Source organism: Dipodomys merriami, unplaced genomic scaffold (genome assembly GCF_024711535.1).
Source record: "Dipodomys merriami isolate MVZ:Mamm:240054 unplaced genomic scaffold, mDipMer1.0.p SCAF_33, whole genome shotgun sequence".
NCBI classification, from domain to species: domain Eukaryota; kingdom Metazoa; phylum Chordata; class Mammalia; order Rodentia; family Heteromyidae; genus Dipodomys; species Dipodomys merriami.
The window spans coordinates 17,655,772-17,675,876 of NW_027204826.1; the positions used below are offsets into that span (position 1 = coordinate 17,655,772).

The following is a 20,105-nucleotide window of genomic DNA, read 5'->3' on the forward strand; positions in this document are numbered from 1 at the left end:
ATCTGCGCTCTGGGGTCACTCACATTGTCCCCTTCTTTCCTAGCCCTAGCCAGCATCCAGACATGGGGGACATGAAAACTCCCGACTTCGATGACCTTCTGGCTGCCTTCGACATCCCGGACCCCACCAGCCTGGACGCCAAGGAGGCCATCCAGACCCCCAGCGAGGAGAGGGAGGGCCCCCTGAAGCCCGCGGGCCTGTGCGCGGATGACAGTGCGGCCTTGTCGCACGCAGGGGCCGCGCCGGACGCCCCAGCCGTGAGTGTCATCGTCAAGAACACCAGCCGCCAGGAGTCACTAGAAGCGGAGAAAGACCACATGGCGCCCAGCCTCCTGCCCAACGGGTTCCGGGGCCCAGCGCCGCCCCCAGAGCCCCACCACGGCGGGAAGTTCGACTCCCCTTTCGTGAATGGAGACAGCGCCCGGAGCTTCCCTGGCAAGCTGGAGCTTCCCAAGTCAGAGCCGCTGCCAACCTTCAGCCAGTTCAGCCCCATCTCCAGCCCGGAGCCCGAGGACCCCATCAAAGAGCATGGCTTTGTGATCAAGTCCAAGCACACAGCCGACAGTTACTTCCCCCCACCCCCTGGGTGCGGAGCCGTGGGGGGCCCGGTCCTTGAGGCTCTGGCTAAGTTTCCAGTGCCGGAGCTGCACATGTTCGACCACTTTTGTAAGAGAGAGCCGAAGCCGGAGCCCCTGCCCTTGGATGGCCAGCAGGAGCCAGGGCAGGGGGTGCAGAAGGCCGCGGAGCCTCACAAGGAGCTGGCCTCTGGCCAGTTTCTTGGGGAAGCCTTGGGGTTCGGCGGCCCCAGCAGTATTGAAGGGCCCCCCGCGCGGCGGGCTCCTGCGCTCAGTGCCTGCGCCTCCGCGCCCCCCCGGCAGCGCCTTAAGCCCGCGCACTCCAAGCTGTCCTCCTGCGTGGCTGCCCTGGTGGCCCTGCAGGCGAAGCGGGTGGCCGGCGTCGCCAGGGAGGACCACCCTGGCCACGCACAGGACCCCCCAGGGCCTGCCAGAGAGGCCCCCAAAGTGCCCAAGTCACCAAAGAGTCCCCGGAGCCCTCTGGAGGCCACGAGGAAGAGCGTGAAGCCATTGGACAGCCCGCGCAGCGCCAGCCCCCGCAGCACCTGCTCCGACAGCAGCAGCCGGGGCTCCCCGCCCGCCATCCCCAAAGTCAGGATCAAGACCATCAAGACATCCTCGGGGGAAATCAAACGGACCGTCACCAGGGTCTTGCCTGATCCAGATGACCTGAGCAAGTCCCCCGCTGGGTCCCCTGTGGGGGGTGCCCCTGCGGAGGCTTCTAGCAAGGTGCCTGGGGATGAGGGCCTCCCCCAGCCTGTGGAGGGGCCGCCGGAGGCAGGCACGAGTTCAGGGAACCCCCGGGGGGACAGTGAAGGAGATGAGAGCTCTGGGCCTCGGGTCCCAAAGGGGGCAGTCCCTGGCCCGCAGGCAGGCAAAACGCAGCAGAGCACCGCCCTACAGCCCACGGCCCCGGCCCCGGCCCACCTCCTGCCCAAGGCCGTGCACCTGGCCAACCTGAACCTGGTTCCCCACAGCGTGGCTGCCTCGGTGACGGCCAAGTCCTCCGCCCAGGGGCGGGGCCAGCCGCAGCCCCCCCACATGTCTGTGCCCCTGGTCCACCAGGTGCGGAAGGCCGCGCCCCTGATTGTGGAGGTCTTCAACAAGGTGCTCCACAGCTCCAACCCCGTGCCCCTCTACGCGCCAAACCTCAGCCCGCCCGCAGACAGCAGGATCCACGTGCCGGCCAGCGGCTACTGCTGCCTGGAGTGCGGGGACGCCTTCGCCTTAGAGAAGAGCCTGGGCCTGCACTACGCCCGGCGCAGTGTCCACATCGAGGTGCTGTGCACGCTCTGCGCCAAGACGCTGCTCTTCTTCAACAAGTGCAGCCTGCTCCGGCACGCCCGCGACCACAAGGGCAGGGGCCTCGTCATGCAGTGCTCGCAGCTGCTGGTCAAGCCCATCGCTGCCGACCAGATGTTCGTGCCCGCCCCCCTGAACACCGCCACCGCCCCGGCCTCCCCCAAGCCAGGCTCCTCCTCGGGCGGCGCTGCCCCTCCAGTCCCGGCCTTGCCCCTCTACCCAGACCCCGTGCGGCTCATCCGGTATGGAACCAAGTGTCCCGAGTGCCACAAGCAGATGAGAGACTACATGGTGCTGGCCACGCACTTCCAGAGGGTAGCCAGCGAGACAGAGGGTCTGGTAAGCAGCCCATCCAGTGGTGCTGTCAGGATGAGGCTGATGTCCAGCAGGGGGTGAGGGGGAGCTCTCAACACGGGAGCAGTGGAGGAGTGCTAGGAGTCTCAGAAAGCACACCCTGGCCATAGCGTGAAGTTATACCAAGTCGAGCCGAGTGTGGTGTGCATGCCTGTAATCCCAGCATGTTGGAGGCTAAGGCAGGAGGATCGTCCATTTGAGGCCACCCTGAGCTACCTAGTGAGACCTCCGTCTCAAAAAAATGAGAGAGCTGAGAAGGTGGCTCAGAGGGAGAGAGCTCGCCTAGCATGCATGAAGCCCTGGGTTCGATTCCTCAGTACCACATACACAGCAAAGGCCAGAAGTGGTGCTGTGGCTCAAGTGGTAGAGTGCTAGCCTTGAGCAAAAGAAACCCAGGGACCGTGCCCAGGCCCTGAGTTCAAGCCCAGGACTGGCAAAGAAAGAAAAAGAGAAATGATCAGCAAGTATATTTTGGACATGCCCAGTTTTCCTCGACTCCGCCTCCAGTGGCTGTGAGGGATTGTGGGCTTTTCTTGCATGGTCTCCTTCTGGTCTCGGAAGGAGGTGAGTTACTGTCCCCTTGCCTCTGTCTCTTCTCAGAACTGTGTCTTCACAAGGTCCCCGTGCCTTCTCATAGATACACGCTCCTTTTGGAGCACCTCACCAGGCAGAGGCAGGGCCGAGGTAGAAGGAGGGCGGTGGACGGATATGTGGGCCTTGTAGCAGAAGTTTCCAGACCCTTCCCCTGCATCCATGTTTACAACACTTCAGGAAGGCAGTTGGCTTATCTGCTTGTTCTTAGTTGTGCTTAAGATCTGTTTTGTGTTTTTGTGCTGAGGCCGAGGCTGGAATTCAAGACCTGCTCTTGCTTGCTCACATTGGCACTCTACCACTTGAGCTGTGCTTCAAGTCCAGCATTTTGCTGGTTAATTGGAGATGGAATCTCTCAGACTTTTCTGCCCAGGCTAACTTTGAACTACGGTCCTCTGATCTCGGCCTCCTGAATGTCCTAAGATGACAGGGGTGAGCCTCCCAGCACCCAACTTGATGGGGGTGTTTTGTTTTGTTTTGTTTTTGTAGTGTTTTGTTTTTAAGAATCTTCCGGGAGCTGAGAATGCCCTTTGGTGCCCTCTGTGTTAGCAGCTCTCTGCATTAATTGGTCCCATCAAGAAAGAGGCCTCCAGCCAGATGTGGCTATGTATTCCTGTAATCTCAATAGTCAAGAGACAGAGGCTAGCAGACTACAAGTTCTAGGCCAGCCTGAGCTACATGATGAGACCTTGTTTAATAATAATGCCGGGGTGCTGGTGGCTTGCAGCTGTCATCCTAGCTACTCAGGAGGCTGAAATCTGAGGATTGCAGTTTGAAGCCAGCCCAGGCAGGAAAACACAGGAGACTCTTACCTCCAGTTAACTACCAAAAAAGCTAGAAGTGGAGTTGTGGTTCTAGAGGTAGAGCGCTAGCTTTGAAGGGGAGGAAAAAAGCTCAGGGAAAGCACCCAGGCACTGGGTTGGATGATGATGATGATGATGATGATGATGATGATAATAATAATAATAATGTCAGATACTGGTGGCGTAAGCCTTTAAGCCTGGCTACTCTGGAAGCTGAGATCTGAGAACTAAGGTCAAAAGCCATCCCAGGTACACAAATCCTTGACACTCTTATCTCTAATTAATCACCAAAATGCCAGGAGTGGAGGTATTGCTCACATGGTACAGCACCAGCCATTTAAAGAGTGAGCCCTGGAGTTCAAGCCCCAGTACAAAGAGGACAGAAGGTTCTCCTCACAAAGCCACCCAGCCGGCCCAGCCGCCCAGCCGAGGCCTGGGTGGAAGCTGAGCAGCATGTGGGCTCTGGAGCCGCTGGGGCGTCCACTGGCAGGAAAGGGGGGGAGGGGGAGGGTGCGGGAGGGGGGTGTGAGGAGCACCCCTGCCTCCCATGGCTCATAGCGACTTAGCCAAGGTCTGTGGTCACCAGGCAAACAGCCTAAGTTGGGGCTGAAGCAGGGTTAGGTGGGGGGGAGGGGGAAGGTCCATGGCTGGATCTGGGAGGGGCAGGGCCTGGCCTGCCTGTGGGGCCTCTGCAGTCAGGCCGTTCTTTGTGGCCTCTCCTGTCCTCTCCTCTGCAGAGTCAGCCGGTCCTTCTTCAGTCTGGCCAGGATTCCTAGTCCCCAGTGCTAGGATAAGTGCCTTCAGCAGGGGCTTTTCCATATTGCTCCTCACCCATCCTCCCAGGGCGCAGTGGAGGTCAGGGTGCAGGGCTCCAGGCCGGGCCCCTCTCCCCCCTCTCCCCTGGGGAGCTGGACCAGAGCACCCAGGCTGTCAGATGCAAAATCCGCCGCTCAGCGTGACTTCCCAGTCCCAAGGAAGGGAGCTGGCGCTCTGGACCAAGAACAGGACTGCACTGGTGCCCTGCGCTCCCTGGCAGTGCCCAGGCTTCAGGCCGGTGGCTCACACCTGTCATCCTAGCTACTCAGGGGGCTGAGATCTGAGGATCACAGTTCAAAGCCAGCCCTGGCAGGAAAGTCCGTGAGACTCTTACCTCCAATAAAGCACCAGAAAACCACAAGTGGCACTGTGGCTCAAGTGGTAGAGCGCTAGCGTTGAGCAGAAAGCTCAGGGATGATTTCCAGGCTTTAAGTTCAAGCCTCACGACCAACAAAAAAGAAAAGGAAAGGAAAAAGGTTCAACTCAAAGATATTTTTTTACGTAATTGGGGAAATTTGAATGTGGACCTGCATTTGGTAACACTGAAGAATTGTTATTAACTTTATCACTCGTGGTGACGATATAGTTATGAAAGAGGTCCGGAAAGAAAAGACTGCACGGCTGCCGCCGGGCCCTCCGCCCCTGCAGGGAGGTGCGTTCCCGGCGGGCAGAGAGCCCTGCCGCCGGGCCGCCGGGCCCGCCCCCGAGGACCTGAGCTTTTGCTCAAGACTAGCGCCCTTCCACTTGAGCCACAGCTCTCCTTCTGGCTTTTTGGTGGTTAATTGGAGATAAGAGTCTCATCAGCAGCTGGGATGACAGGCGTGACCACCGGCGCCCAACTTTTTTTTTCTTTTTTCTTTTGAAAGAGTCTCACTATGCATCCGAGACTAGCCTCAAATGAATGATGCTTCTGTCTCAGCTTCCCAAATGTTGGTGTGCCGCCATAGCTAGCTTATTTTTTGCACATACTGGGGTTTGAATTCGGGTCCTTGAGTTTTCTTGCTCAACCGGTACTCTACCCCTCGAGCTATACTACCAGCTTGGATTTTTTTGGGGGGGGGGGGGGTCTGGTCGTGGGGCCTGAACTCTGGGCCTGGGCGCTGTCCCTCAGCTCTTCAGCTCAAGGCTAGCGCTCTACCACTTGAGCCACAGCGCCACTTCCGGCTTTTTTCTTTTTGCTTATGTGGTGCTGAGGAATGGAACCCAGGGCCTCAGGCATGCAAGGCAAGCGCTCTACCACTGAGCCACCTTCCCAGCCCCTCCAGCTTGGATTTTTGCTGGCTATTTTAGAAAAGAACTCTCAGGCTTGTCTGGCCCATCCTCTGGGTCACGGCGTCTTGATACCAACACCTCTTGATTACCAGCGCTGCTTGTTGTGTTGTGTTGCTTTGTGGCTGTGCTGGGCGGTCACCGCAGGGGAGCACTCTGCCTCTGACCCCGCCCCCCAGGCCTGGGACCACATGGTGTGTCTTGTATTTCCCATTTCACACTTTGAAGATACTGGATCATGTGTCCCAAGAATTTTCTAGAACTATTCTGGGTGTGACTGATTGCTGGTATTAGTAATTTTTTCCCTTTACTCTTTGTTTTTTACTCTTTGTTTTTACCCCTTACTCTTTGTTTTGTCTGTAGACTATAACCTAGCAATAAAGACCCAATTCAGTTCAGATCCCGCTTTGATGAGGACAGGAGGCTGTGGTATTCCTCCTACTTCACCACTACAAGAGACACTTAAGTGTCTGCGGGACTTACTTCTCATGCTGGTGACCTGAGTAGTGTGGTAATGCAGACCTGTTCATTATAAAGCTCCCTATCTCCCCTCCCCCTCCCCATCTCCCCTCCCCCTCCCCCTCTTCCTCTCTTCCTTTCTCCCTCTCCCTCCCCTCCCTCTCCCTCTCTCCTCCTCTCTCCCTCTCTCCTCCTCTCTCCCTCTCTCCTCCTCTCTCCCTCTCTCCCTCTTTCCTTCTCTCCCTCTACCCCTCTCCCTCCCCCCCCACAGGTGATCTGCTGGTTGAGCCCATGTTCAGCCTTTTTGCTATGAGCAGAGCACAGTAGGTCTCTGCCCCAGTGGCCTGGACTGTGTTCACCCACTCAGCTTGTTCTGTTGAAATTGGGGCCTAGAACCAGACCCCCTACAGCCTGAGTGTCCATGGCAACCCATGTGAGCTGTATTAGCCAAAGCGTCCACGTTTTAATTAATGATTTAGAATCATCAGTAATCACTGTTTGAGTCTAATTTTATTAGGAGCTGCAAGGTGTGTTTTTCTCACATAGAAGCTGGGATTCTGTATAAAATAGCTTTCCCTCGTTCAGTAAGCCTTTAGGCTTCTCTGAAATAGAGTTAATGTTGTGAAATGGGATGATTGCTTCCCTTTAATGAAGTAGCCAGTCGATCCCTGCCGATCTAGTGATACTTTAAGAGATCCTCTGCTATTAATATTTTTAACATTGTGGCAAAAGGCACAGATACAGTTTCATTTTTAGGTTTTCCTTTCCTTTCCTCTCAAATATGTTCAATGCTGTATAACCAAATCTCCAGAATGCTTTCAGTTGTCAAAAATAAAATCTTGTGAGTTGGGTGCTGGTGGCTCACGCCTGTCATCCTAGCTACGCAGGAGGCTGAGATCTGAGGATCACAGTTCAAAGCCAGCCCGGGCAGGAAACTCCATGAGACTATTATCTCCAATAAACCACTAGAAAACCAGAAGTGGCGCTGTGGCTCAAGTGGTAGAACACTCACCTTGAGCTGAAGAGCTGAGGAACAGCGCCCAGGCCCAGAGTTCAAGCCCCAGGACCGATTAAAAATAAATAAAAAATAAAACCTGTGCCCTAACTAGACGCAACTCTCCATTTTTCTCTCTACCCCAACCCCAAGCACGGTTGTATTTCTGTCTCTTGAATGACTGCTCTAGGTGTCTCAGGGATGGGGTTCTTTTGTGAATGCTTCACTGAATAGGTCCTTGTCTACCCAGGTAATAGATATGTCAGAATTTCCTTCTTTTAGAAGACAGCCAGGTGTAGTTACAGGTGACACCTATAATTCCGGCACTAGAAGGACCTGGAATTGAAAACGACTTTGCTCCATAGGGGCACCCTGCCTTAAAAATTCCCAGCCAGGCACCCGTGGCTCACGGCTGTCATCCTAGCTGCTCAGTAGGCTGAGATCTGAGGATCGCAGTTTGAATCTCCAGTGAACCATAAGAAAACCAGAAGTGGTGCTGTGGCTTAAAGTGGTAGAGTGCTAGCCCCTTGAGCAAAAGAGCTCAGAGCTGGGTGCTGGTGGCTCATACTTATTATCCTAGCTACTCAGAAGGCTGGTCCCTGAGGATTGTGGTTGGAAGCCAGCCTGGGCAGGAAAGTCTGAGACTCTTATTGCCAGTAAACTACTCAGAAAAAGCAGGAAGAGCCGTGGCTCAAGTGGTAGAGCTCTGGCCTTGAGCACAAAGAGGCTTAAGGACAGCACCCAGGCCCAGAGTTCAAGCCCCTGGACTGACAGGAAAAAAAATACCCAAACAAACCAAGTGAGTGTGTGTGTGTGTGTGTGTGTGTGTGTGTGTGTACATGTGCGTGCATGTGTGTCCATACATAGCCTACTAGCCTACCTTTTGGTGGGCCGTTCATCTATTGGTGGCCTAGCTGGTCTGAATAATCTAGTGTAGACACAAGTGTGTCGGTGAATCTTTGTGTTGGTGAATCCTTTTTATGTGTGTTAGTCGTGGGGCTTGAACTCTGGGCCTGGGGCGCTGTCCCTTAGCTTTTAGCTTTTTTTTTTCTTCTCAGTACTGGTACTCTTACTACTTGAGCCACAGCTCCACTTCTAGCTTTTTGTTAATTGAAGCCTATAGTCTTAGGGACTGTTTCTGTCTGAGCTGGCTTTGAACCATAATCCTCCAAACTTAGCTTCCCTAGTAGCTAGGCTTACAGATGTGAGCTTGGAAAAAGACTTTTAAAGGGAGCAATGGACGACGATACGTTTGTAGTGGACCTCACTTTTTTTTTTGTCAGTCACGAGGCCTGAGCTCTGGGCCTGGGCGCTGTCCCTCAGCTCTTCAGCTGAGCTCTACCACTTGAGCCCCAGCGCCACTTCTGGCTTGTTCTGCTTATGTGGTGCTGAGGCATCAAACCCAGGGCTCATGCATGCAAGGCGAGCGCTCTACCACGGAGCCGCCTTCCCAGCCCCGGGCCTCACTTTTAAAGTAGAGCCTCCCTGCCTTCCTCTTTGCTTGCCTCCCCGCCCCAGCTCATGTTGTCCAGGCTAGTCTTGAACTTGCAACCCTCCTGCCTCAGCCTCTCGAGGGCTGGGACTGCAGCTGAACCACCACCTCCTCACACCACACTCTTGGTTGGGAGCAGAGCTCTCCCCCAGGCTCTCCTGTGACCCAGGCACGCGGTTCCTCAGCGGGACGTGCCCTGTGGGAGCAGTGTCCTCTTCTGGCTTCTCCAGGAGGCAGGTGGGGTCGTCCGGCCCCCGTCGCGTGGTGGCCCAGGAAAGGCCTAGGCCTCACGAGTAGGCACGTACAGAGTGCCCGTGTAAGCCTCGTAACGATGGCACGTACAGAGTGCCCGTGTAAGCCTCGTAACGAGGACCGGCGGTGGCACCAGCGCTGCTGGGAGGGGTGGACCCCCCCCGCACCTGCCACCCACATCACCTGCTTTCTCCGTGTCTTCCCTAGACCTGCCAAGTGTGCCAGATGCTGCTGCCCAACCAGTGCAGTTTCTGTGCCCACCAGCGGGTCCACGCGCACAAGTCTCCCTACTGCTGCCCGGAGTGCGGGGTCCTCTGCCGCTCCGCCTACTTCCAGACCCACGTGAAGGAGAACTGTCTGCACTACGCCCGCAAGGTGGGCTACAGGTGGGTGCTGCCCGGCCGCGGCGCCTGGTCCTTTCCCCAGGCTGGAGCTTAACATTTGGGCTTGACCTTTTTTGTTCAGTTTTGCTTTAATTTGAACTCGGGGCCTTGAGCTTGCGAGGCAGGGGCTCTGCCACTTGAGCTCCGTGCTTTTTGGGTTTTCACATAGAGCCTCATGCTAACATCACCCTGGCCAATCTCGGACCGTGGTGCGGCCGTGTCAGTGGCTGCGGTCACAGGTCTGAACCACTGTGACAAGTTGAGGTTTGGTCTCAACCCGTGGGACAAGAATTTGGGTGGTATAGAGCTAGGCACTGGTGCTCACGCCTGTCATCCTAGCTACTCAGTAGGCTGAGATCTGAGGATCACAGTTCAAAGCCAGCCTGGGCAGGAAAAGCCAACTCTTATCTCCAGTTAACTACCAGAAAACTGGAAGTGGCGCTGTGGCTCAAGTGGTAGAGCACTTGCCTTGAGCTGAAGAGCTGAGGGACAGTGCCGAGCCCCAAATTTCAAGCCCCACGACTTAACAACAACAAAAAAATTGGGGTGGTATAAATAGATCCAATGCCAACAAACCCTGTGCAGTGTGAACTGGGGGAAGAAGAATGGAACGGATATTCTACCAAGCGTGTGTGCGTGTGTGCATGTGCGCATGTGCGTGTGTGTGCACACGCGTGTGTGTATGTGCGCATGTGCGTGTGTGTGCACGTGTGCATACATGTGTGTATGTGCGCGCGCGTGCGCACGTGTGTATGTGCGCATGTGTGTGTGCACATGCGCGCGTGTGTATGTGCGTGTGTGCATGTGTGTATGCACGTGTGCATACATGTGTGTGTATGTGCACATGTGTGTGTGCGCGCGCGTGCGCGTGTGCGCGTGTGTGGGCTGACACGGCTTTCACTGAGGGCATCATGCTCTTGCTTACCTTTTGCAGTGGAGGCTGGTACTACTTCTCCTGGCATGCTTCCATGTCCAGCTTTTTGCTGGTTAATTCTTCTGCTTGGCTTCCCACTGTGATCCTCAGATCTCAGCCTCCTGAGTAGCTGGGATTACAGGCGTGAGCCACCAGCGCCAGGCTAGACGCATGCTTTGTAATTCCTACACAGGGTAGGCTGAGGCAGGAAGAACACAGGGTTAAGGACAGCCTGGGCAGTGTAAGGAGCCTTTGTCTCTAAAATTAACAACAACAACAAGCTCTCAACTTCAAGGAGGGGGTGCTTCAGTTGACTCATAGGACTCACTGTATCAGACTAGTCAGGAAGGCTTTCTAAGCAAGCCGGGATTTACTGGCAAAAGAAAGAGAGCATATTGGCAAGGGTGCAGGAAGGGAGACAGCAAGCATCCTGAGCTGAGCTGAGCTGAGCTGACGGAGTAAGCAGCGGTTGGACGCCTGTCAGGCAGCCTGGGCTGGGGGTGAGCAGCGGGCCGGGAGCGGCTGGCCCAGCCCTAGAATGCCCTGTGTCCCCGGACCAAGGGAAGACTGAAGCCACGGACTGTAAGCAACTGGAGAGAGACCTGTGACCTGGCTGGTTGAGAAGCTGATTCGCACTGGAGGCTGCCTCCGAGAAGGCTCCACCATGGGCCCGAGAGAAGCTAGATTTGAAAGGGTTTAGGAATTAGCAGCATGAAGATTTCCTGACCAGGAAGGCTCAGTGGGGAGTACCAGGTTTCAGACTTGGTGTAAACATTGGACAGATTGCAGCTTCCTCTAACTCCCCTCCTCTTCCTGCCTTCCCCCTTTCTCACTTTACTACTCCCTTTTTTCTGATGGTAGAGGTATTGAACACCAACTGCAGTGTCTCTTCCTTGGAGATTTGTCTATGCAGGTCCTTAGCCCATTTTACAAGCTGGTTCATTTGACATCTTAATGAGTTGTGAGAGTTTAAAAAACATCTATTCTGGATAATAATAATAACCTAATAAGTTCCTTGTTAAATTTTGAATGGTAAGTGCTTCTTCCTATTCTTTTGAAGCTAATGTTTGGTGAATTCTAAAGAGACACCTGTGTTAATCTCACTGAGTCATACTAAAGAGTATACCAAATTTTTAAAATATAATTCTGTTGTTATAATTAAAGTATATACAGGGTTAGGAATGTGACTTAGTGGTAGAATGCTTGCCTAGCATGCATGAAGCCCAGGGTTTTATTCCTCAGTACCACATACACAGAAAAAGCCAGAAGTGGTGCTGTGGCTCAAGTAGTAAAGTGCTAGCCTTGAGCAAAAGAAGCTCAGGGGCAGCACCCAGGCCCTGAGTTCAAGCCCCAGGACTGGCAAAAAAAAAAAAAAAAAAGGTGTTATACAGAAGGGTGTTTCGCAATCTAGGTAATAGTACATTTCTCTTTTGGACAATGTCGTCCCTTCCTTTGCTTTCCCCCAGTACCAAATTACTTGATTTTTATTTATTTATTTTTTATTGTTGTTGTTGTTGGTCACAGGACCTGAACTCTGGGTCTGGGCACTGTCACCTCAAGTCTAGTGATCTACCACTTGAGCCACTTCCGGCTTTCTGGTGGTTCATTGGAGATAAGAGTTTCACAGACTTTCCTGTCCAGGCTGGCTTTTAATCTCGATTCTCAGATCTCAGCCTCCTGAGTAGCTAGGATGACAGGTGTGAGCCACCAGCACCCAGCTTCACATGTTTTTTTGTTTTTTGTTTTTTGTTTTTCTTTTTGTTGGGCGTGGGGCTTGAACTCTGGGCCCGGGCGCTGCAGCTCAAGATGAGCGCTCTACCGCTTGAGCCACAGTGCCACTTCCGGTTTTCTAGTGGCTTATTGGAGGTAAGAGTCTCAGGGATGTTCCTGCTCGTGCTGGCTTTGAACCACGATCCACAGATTTCAGCCTCCTGAGTAGCTAGGATTACAGGCGTGAGCCACCAGTACCCAGCTACATGTGTTTTCCTACTTCTGTTCTTACCTCTGTTCTTGGTAAGATTTCCAAAGGGTCAGCTGCTAGAGAAATAAATGGATGAATCTTCAGTAGCACTTGAAGAATAGATTTATTTCATTTCTGCAGGAATGTAGTCAAACTGGACAAATAAAGCCAGGAGAGAAAGTGTGCCAGTGGGTCATGTGATGGGGAGGGAGGGAGCTGCTTTCCCTCGATCGCGTCTACCTGGCACTGGATGTATTTAGACATATGTTGATTTTTTTTCCTCCTCAGATTTCACTACTTTATTCAGCAGGACTAGAAGTAAGTAGCTTGTTTAGAAATATTGAGAAAATAAGTAGCTTGTTTAGAGATATTGTGAATTTTTTTTAAGATGATTTTTTTTTTTGGGTCCGGTCATGGGGCCTGAACGCTGTCCCTCAGCTCTTCAGCTCAAGGCTAGCGCTCTACCACTTGAGCCACAGCGCCACTTCCGGCTTTTTGTCTTTTTGCTTATGTGGTGCTGAGGAATCGAACCCATGGCCTCATGTATGCAAGGCAAATGCTCTACCACTGAGCCACCTTCCCAGCCCAGAGATATTGTGAATTTTTTAATGATACTAGGCTTTGAACCTAGGGTCTTGTACTTGCTCGACAGGCACTCTACCACTTGAGCCATGTCCCTAGCTGGAGTTTTTTGTTCTTGCTTTATTATGTAGGGTCTTTCAAGACCATTATCTTCTTACCTGTGCCTCCCTAGGACGGGGGTCACATATGTATAACTCTGTGCTTGGCTTGCTGGGTAAGATGAGGCCTCGCTCTTTTCCTGGGCTTAGCTTGAACCTGCCTCCCCCCATAGGTGTGGTTACAGACACATGCCAGCCCTAGAAAAATGTGTCATCGAAGCGTGCGTCCGTCTCCTATGAGTGCTCCTCAGAATCTATTGCTAGCAGCCCTCATTCTCAACCCCTGCTCCTTGCTAATTGTGTGCAGTGGCGATTCTTTGAACCTCACCCCCACGCACCTTCTCCAAAAGGAAGAGGGAAGAATGGTCAGAATTCTGGAATGGAGAAGAGATGGCACCGTCCTGTGGCGAGCGTGGCGCTGGCCCGTGACTACTGGGCCCCTGGAATGTGAACCTGAGCGGCCGCACTGAGTCCCACCCTGTGGGACACTGTCGCGCCCGCCTGCCCGCATTCCCAGCGGTTGGCAGCTGCCCCAGCCCCAGCCCCGTGGCCTTCTGGGATCCTGCCTGGACTTAGGCCTCTTTCCTGGCTTTTCGAGGCCTCTCTGCACTCTGACTGGCAGAAGGGCACCCTGGCCGCCAGGCTGGGCTGGGCTTTCTCCTCACCTCGCCTCCAGGCACGACAGGGCAGGTTGCTCTGGGGAAGCCCAGTGCCGGGGCCCCCCTCAGTCCCCCCCCTACCTCTAAGGCCCCCGTCTCCCGTCCAGGTGCATCCACTGTGGGGTTGTCCACCTGACCTTGGCCTTGCTGAAGAGCCACATCCAGGAGCGACACTGCCAGGTCTTCCACAAGTGTGCGTTCTGCCCCATGGCCTTCAAGACGGCCAGCAGCACTGCGGACCACAGCGCCGCCCAGCACCCGGCCCAGCCCCACAGGCCCTCCCAGTGAGTGCGGGGGCGGGGCGCCCCTGCCGGAGGGGGAGGGGAGCGACTGCTGTTCTGACGGGGCCCGTCTTGCCAGGCTCATCTACAAGTGCTCCTGCGAGATGATCTTCAACAAGAAGAGGCACATTCAGCAGCACTTCTACCAGAACATCAGCGCCACGCAGACCAGTGTGTTCAAGTGCCCCGAGTGCCCGCTGCTGTTCCCGCAGAAGCCGGAGCTGGTGCAGCACGTCAAGGTGGAGCCTGGGGGGGTCGAGGTGGAGCCTGGGGGGGGTCAAGGTGGAGCCTGGGGGGGTCAAGGTGGAGCCTGGGGGGGTCAAGGTGGAGCCTGGGGGGGTCAAGGTGGAGCCTGAGGTGGCGGGGGAGGGGGGGGGAGCCTGAGGTGGCGGGGGAGGGGGGGCCTGGGGGGGGTCAAGGTGGAGCCTGGGGGGGGTCGAGGTGGAGCCTGGGGGGGGTCAAGGTGGAGCCTGGGGGGGGTCAAGGGGGAGCCTGGGGGGGGCTCAAGGTGGAGCCTGGGGGGGGTCAAGGTGGAGCCTGGGGGGGGTCAAGGGGGAGCCTGGGGGGGTCAAGGTGGAGCCTGGGGGGGGGTCAAGGGGGAGCCTGAGGTGGCGGGGGAGGGGTGGGAGCCTGAGGTGGCAGGGGAGGGGGGGAGCCTGAGGTGGCGGGGGAGGGGGAGCCTGGGGGGGTCAAGGTGGAGCCTGGGGGGGGTCGAGGGGGAGCCTGGGGGGGGTCGAGGTGGAGCCTGAGGCGGGGGAGGGGGGGAGCCTGAGGTGGCGGGGGAGGGGGGGGAGCCTGAGGTGGCGGGGGAGGGGGGGGAGCCTGAGGTGGCGGGGGAGGGGGGGGAGCCTGAGGTGGCGGGGGAGGGGGGGGAGCCTGAGGTGGCGGGGGAGGGGGGCCTGGGGGAGGCCGGGCCAGGCGCTCACCCTGCGCCGTCCCCTGCCAGGTCACCCACGGTGTTCCCCGGAATGTGGAGGAGCTGTCCAGCCTGCAGTCCGCGGGGGACGCGTCCTCCGGCCGCCCCGGCCCGCGGCCCCCTGCAGAGCCCCCGGGCCCCAGCGTGGCCGCGCGAGGCAGCGCCCTGCCCTCCAGCCGCTGGGGCCGGCCGGACGCCCACCGCAGGGCCGACGCGAGGCCCCGGCTGAGGGCCTCGGGGTGGACCTGCCAGGAGTGCCAGGAGTGGGTTCCGGACCGCGAGAGCTACGTGTCCCACATGAAGAAGAGCCACGGGCGGGTGAGTGCCCGGGAGGCGGGGACCCCGGGTGGAGGCCCCGGCTCCTCCGCCTCCCGGGCGGCACGGTCAGGGCACGGTCAGGGCACGGTCAGGGCACGGTCAGGGCACGGTCAGGGCCGTGACGCGCGCGCTGCCTGTCCGCAGACGCTGCGGCGGCACCCGTGCCGGCAGTGCGGGCAGTCCTTCCACACGCCCAGCAGCCTGCGCAAGCACATCCGCAACAACCACGACACCGCGAGGAAGGTCTACACCTGCGGGTGAGTGCCCACCCCGCACGGTGCCCCTCACACCATGCCCCCACGCGGTGCCCCCCGCGGAGCCGCTGCCCGCCGCCCGCCCGCCCGAGGGGCCTCTGCCGGGAGACCAAGGGTGGGAAGGGCTCTGGCCACTCCGCCATAGCGCTGGGTTCCAAGGCGAAGGTTCTGAGGGGCCGGGGAGAGGCCTGCCCGTGCCGCCAGGACCTGGGGTCTTTCCCGTGGCCAGTCTGGCCTGTGGGCCCAGGGCCAGCTCCTGGGAAGCACCTGCTGCTCTCTGCCCCTGGCCCGCCCTGCTGGAGCGCTGCTCCCCACAGCCCTGGGCATGCCCAGACCCGCCGGGCCTGTGCTCCGCAGGTACTGTGTGGAGGACAGCCCCAGCTTCCCGCGGCCCTCGCTCCTGCAGAGCCACGTCAGCCTTATGCACGGCATCCGAAGCCCCGATTTGAGCCCCACGTCCAAAGTCACACCGCCAGGCAGCCGCTCCCCACAGGTGAGTGCCCCGTGACGCCCGGGCGTGGGGCGGCCCCGGACCTCAGCTGTGGGCGTGGGGCTGGCAGAGCGCCCGGCGCCCTCCTGAGCCCCCGCCCTCCCCCAGGCAAACCGGCTGAAAAGAGCGGTCGGCGCAGGCGATGCCCCAGGCACCAGCAACGGCACCACCGCGTCTTCCACCAAAAGGCACAAGTCGCTTTTCCAGTGTGCAAAATGTGGCTTTGCCACGGACTCGGAGCCAGAGTTTCAGAGCCACGTACCTCAGCACCACGTGGACAGCTCCACGGCCCAGTGCCTCCTGTGCGGCCTGTGCTACACGTCCACCAGCTCCCTCAGCCGCCACCTCTTCATCGTCCACAAAGTGAGGGACCAGGAGGAGGAGGAGGAGGAGGAAGAGGAGGAGGAGGAGGAGGAGGTGAAGGTGAAGGTGGAGGCTGCAGATCCACAGGAAGGCTCTGGGGAGGAGGTGGCCATGGAAACAAGGGAGAATGGACTAGAAGCCTGTGCGACAGAGCCCTTGCGGGCTGCCCCCGAGGCTCGGAGGTCACTGGGCATAGCCCAGACCGAGGGTGGCGCCCGCGATGCCCAGAGCCGGCTGCGGGCTTCTCAGGACCAGGACGGCCCCGCGCTGTCCCCTCAGGTGTGACCTGCGGCTGGGCGTGTGTGGTCAGGTTGGTCCGGGGCCCATCGCCAGCTTTGGAGGGTGTGGCCACTGTGCGGGGTGCAGGGCCCACCTGAGCCCCTTGCCCAGAAACACGGGATGGCCCCGGACCCTCTGTTCTGCGTTTGCTTCTGTTATTTATGGCCTTGTGCTGGCTGCTTCCTGGTCTCCACTGCGGCCCATGGCCTGCCCTGGCTGTGCTGCCCGGCGGCTCTGCCGCCCCGGCTCTGCCGCCCTGGTGCACTGCCCTCCTCAGCCGCCGAGCTTTCTGGCCCCGCTTGCTGCCTCAGCCCGGATGTCCTCAGGCCCTGCCCACACACACCAGCTCTCCTTCCTGCCTTCAGGGCCCAGGAGGAGGGGAGTGAGGGGGGTCGACACCCCAAGGCCTGGGTGGCCTTGCCCTTCCTGCCTGTCCCTCTGCGCCCGCGTGGAGCTGGAGGGGCGGGCGGGAGGCATGGCCGTGGCGGGCAGGTGCCAAGACCTGGACACCTCCGGGAGGGGTGTGCAGGCCTTCTCCTGCCCGCAGCCGTGGGGAGCTGTGTCCTCACTCAGGGCCGGCCCGGCAGGCCCCCCGCCTCCGGCCGCACTTGGTTGCTCAGACTATGTTTCAAATAAAATCTTCTTGCCGCACAGGTAGGCTCTTGTATTCCTCTGGGGGCGCCTGGCCTCCCTGTTCCACCGGAGGGTCCTTGTCCATCCCTTCTAGAACGGAGATGGTGGGGGCGCCTGGTCCTCTGGCTCTGCAGGGCTGGGCGCGGGGTCGGGCTTGCAGCCAGGCCGCCCCGCGCCTCTGGGCCTGGAAGCCTGCCATCGCCCTCTTTCCTGCGAGAGCCTAGGGGAGCCCAGGCGAGGGGTGAGCCGGCCCGGGGCTGGGGAAGGCCTGTCCTGCCCGGGTGGGCGGGGTGCCGGCCAGGTCCTCGGTCCCCCCACGCGGCCTGCCAGCTCCCAGGGGAGGGAATCCTACGGGAGCTCCCCACAACCCAAGCAGTGCGCGTTTGTCTCTGTCAGATGCCACGCTTTTCGGTGGGAAGGGGAGTCTGGCCCCTGTTGGAGGCCTGGCCAGCCCGAGCCCGTTCCTCCCTGCTGGTGCTGGCAGGGTGGCCGCGGCCTCACCCCGCTGGCCGTGGCGCTCCGGCCTCCTTCCGTCTGCCCGCCGGCACCCACCGTCCCGCCTCAGCGTCCAGAGCAAGGTCGGAGGCTGACAGGGCCGACGCCTGCACCCTCCCCCTCACGGCCAGGTCAGCTGCCTGCGCCTCCCTGCGCCCCGAGAGGCGGGGGCCGCCCTCAGAACCGCCAGTGCTCCCAGACCCCCTCCGCACGAGCCCCTGCGCGTGCAGCCCCCCTTCAAGATGGCCCCACACCCGCTCATCCAGCAGGTGTGACAGCAGGACCCAGCTGGTCCTCAGACCTCAGCCATTCCCCCATTTGACAGAGAGGAAACCGAGATGGTGACGCCCAGAGAGCCTCCAGCTGTCCCCGACTTCCTGTCCGGGGCGCCATGCCTCCCCCAGCCCCAGGAGGGCCCTGCTGACCCTGCTCCTGCGTGAGGCCCGTGAGCAGCCCCACCGCAACCCCACCGTCCGTCCTCCTGGGGGTTTCCTTTGCCATCCAGGACCCTCTAGAAGGTTCCTAACCCTTGCAGCTCCTCTGATTTCTCTTGCGGGGTCAGACTCAGCCTGGCTGGGGCGGGCGTGGAAGACCCGAACCTGTCTCCGCTGGTGAGGCCGAGGAATGACTAGTATTTATTCTCCAAGTGCTTTATCTCTGTAAAATGATATGCCAATTGTTGTAGAAAGAACTTTCCCCTTAACTTATGTACACAGTCTGACATTTCAAACTTAAGTTCCGTGCTTTCTGTCCCTAGGGCTGAGGCACCCTGTTCTCTCCCTTCTGTACATTCTGCAGCGGCAGTTTCTCTTATTTTTGTGTTTGTGTTGGAAACCAGACGCATATCCATGGTGAGATTTTACCAGTACAGAAGAATATATGACAAAAAGTAAACTCCCAGGAACATCGGCGCCTTAGTCCTGCCCCCCATCCTGTCAATCACTGTTGCCTGTGTCTTGTGTATCCTTTCAGAGTAATTCTATGCATTTACAAGTTTATAAATATGTATATTTATATATCTATTTTTAATACAAACAGCATTCTATACACCATGTTCTGAAGCTTGCTTTTTTTTCCCATTTACATATATAATTTTCTCTGGGCTTTTCTAGTTCATAGACCAATCTGCTTGGAACCCCCCTTACTCCAACACACTCTGCCTTCTAGAAGGCTCTTTGCCAAGGGGGTCGAGCTCCCCAAACTGGTCTTGGTGAGGGCTTTGGATACGGTTTAAAAGTGGCAAAAGGATGGAAGTGGTGCTGTGGCTCAATGGTAACACGCTAGCCTTGAGCTGAAGAGCTGAGGGACAGCGCCCAACAAAAACAAAAATTATACTCCCACTACATGGGGCTGGGAAGGTGGCTCAGTGGTAGAGCACTTGCCTTGCAAGCCTGAGGCCCTGGGTTCGATTCCTCAGCACCACATAAGCAAAAATTAAAAAGCCGGAAGTGGCGCTATGGCGCAAGTGGTAGAGCGCTAGCCTTGAGCTGAAGAGCTGAGGGACAGCGTCCAGGCCCAGAGTTCAGGCCCCATGACCGGACCCAAAAAAAAAAAAAAATGGCAAAAGGAGGGCTGGGAATGTGGCTTAGTGGTACAGTGCTCGCCTAGCATGCATGAAGCCCTGGGTTCGATTCCTCAGTACTACATACACAGAAAAAGCCAGAAGTGGCACTGTGGCTCAAGTGGTAGAGCGCTAGAATTCAGTACAGAGAGGCTCAAGAACAGCCCAAGCCCTGAGTTCAAGCCTCAGGACTGGCCAAAAAGAAAAAACTGCAGAAGGAGGAGAGTGGGCGGGTGGACAGTGAGGAGGCCCAGACAGGGAAAAGAACAGAATGTTCCTCTCTGGGCTGGGGTGTGGCTCGGTGGCAGAGCCCTTGCCTACCCTGTGGGGCCCTGAGTTCAATCCCTAGCTGCTCCCTTCCTCTAGAAGAGGAGTGGAGAAGCAGGCGGGAGACGGCACTCAGGCTTCAGGGTAGCAGTGGAGGTCACACCTGATTCTTGGTGGCCACTCTTGGTGAGCAGCCATTCTGGGACGTCGTCCAGCTTTCTCAGCAGTGAGAAGATGTAGTTGTAGAGGAAAGGGAAGGCTTAGATAGGAAGCCGGCCACACAAAAGACTTGGGGATGAGGAGAGGCTGAGCAGGAGAGGCTGAGCAGGAGAGGCTGGGCTGGGAGGGTCTTTCTGAGGCTCACCTTGGGGACTTGGCCCAGTCAGCTCAGGCTGCCCACGCTGCCCAAGCTGCCCACGCTGCTGCGGGCTGGGAAAGCCTCGCTTTCCCCCCGGTTCCCCTTCCAACCCAAGCAAAATCAGGAGTGGCTCCTGGTTGCCAGGGGCCACCATCTCCAGTTCTGGCCCCAGCACGCCGGTGGGCCTGAGCTCTCGGGGTGAGATCAGACCAGCGGTCCTAGGACTGCAGAGTGGCCCTCGGGAAGGGAGGCTTACGGGGCGTCCAGGAGCAGCAGAGATGTGGGCTTCGTGGAGGTCAGAGCTAAGCAGGGGCTTAGGAGAACGGTGGGGTGGAGGAGGAGGGGGAGCGGGAGGAGGAGCGGGAGGAGGAGCGGGAGGAGGAGGAGG

The 20,105-nt window shown here is 57.8% G+C and overlaps 1 protein-coding gene across 4 annotated transcripts in view; it reads left to right on the forward strand.

Moving 5' to 3' along the window:
• Znf592 (zinc finger protein 592) overlaps positions 1 to 18,583 on the forward strand; it is a 31,772-nt gene extending 13,189 nt beyond the window's left edge. For 3 of the 4 annotated variants that reach the window (XM_070043326.1, XM_070043327.1, XM_070043328.1), the window contains exons 3-10: positions 44 to 2,216; positions 9,115 to 9,282; positions 13,610 to 13,786; positions 13,863 to 14,022; positions 14,730 to 15,017; positions 15,162 to 15,274; positions 15,629 to 15,764; positions 15,870 to 18,583. In XM_070043326.1, coding sequence (XP_069899427.1) covers positions 63 to 2,216; positions 9,115 to 9,282; positions 13,610 to 13,786; positions 13,863 to 14,022; positions 14,730 to 15,017; positions 15,162 to 15,274; positions 15,629 to 15,764; positions 15,870 to 16,501 — 3,828 coding nt within the window. In that variant the 5' untranslated portion in view covers positions 44 to 62 and the 3' untranslated portion in view covers positions 16,502 to 18,583. Of the gene's footprint in view, positions 1 to 43; positions 2,217 to 9,114; positions 9,294 to 13,609; positions 13,787 to 13,862; positions 14,023 to 14,729; positions 15,018 to 15,161; positions 15,275 to 15,628; positions 15,765 to 15,869 lie in introns of all 4 variants that reach the window. The other variant, XM_070043329.1, reaches the window with a different exon arrangement.
• The last annotated feature ends 1,522 nt before the right edge of the window (positions 18,584 to 20,105 follow it).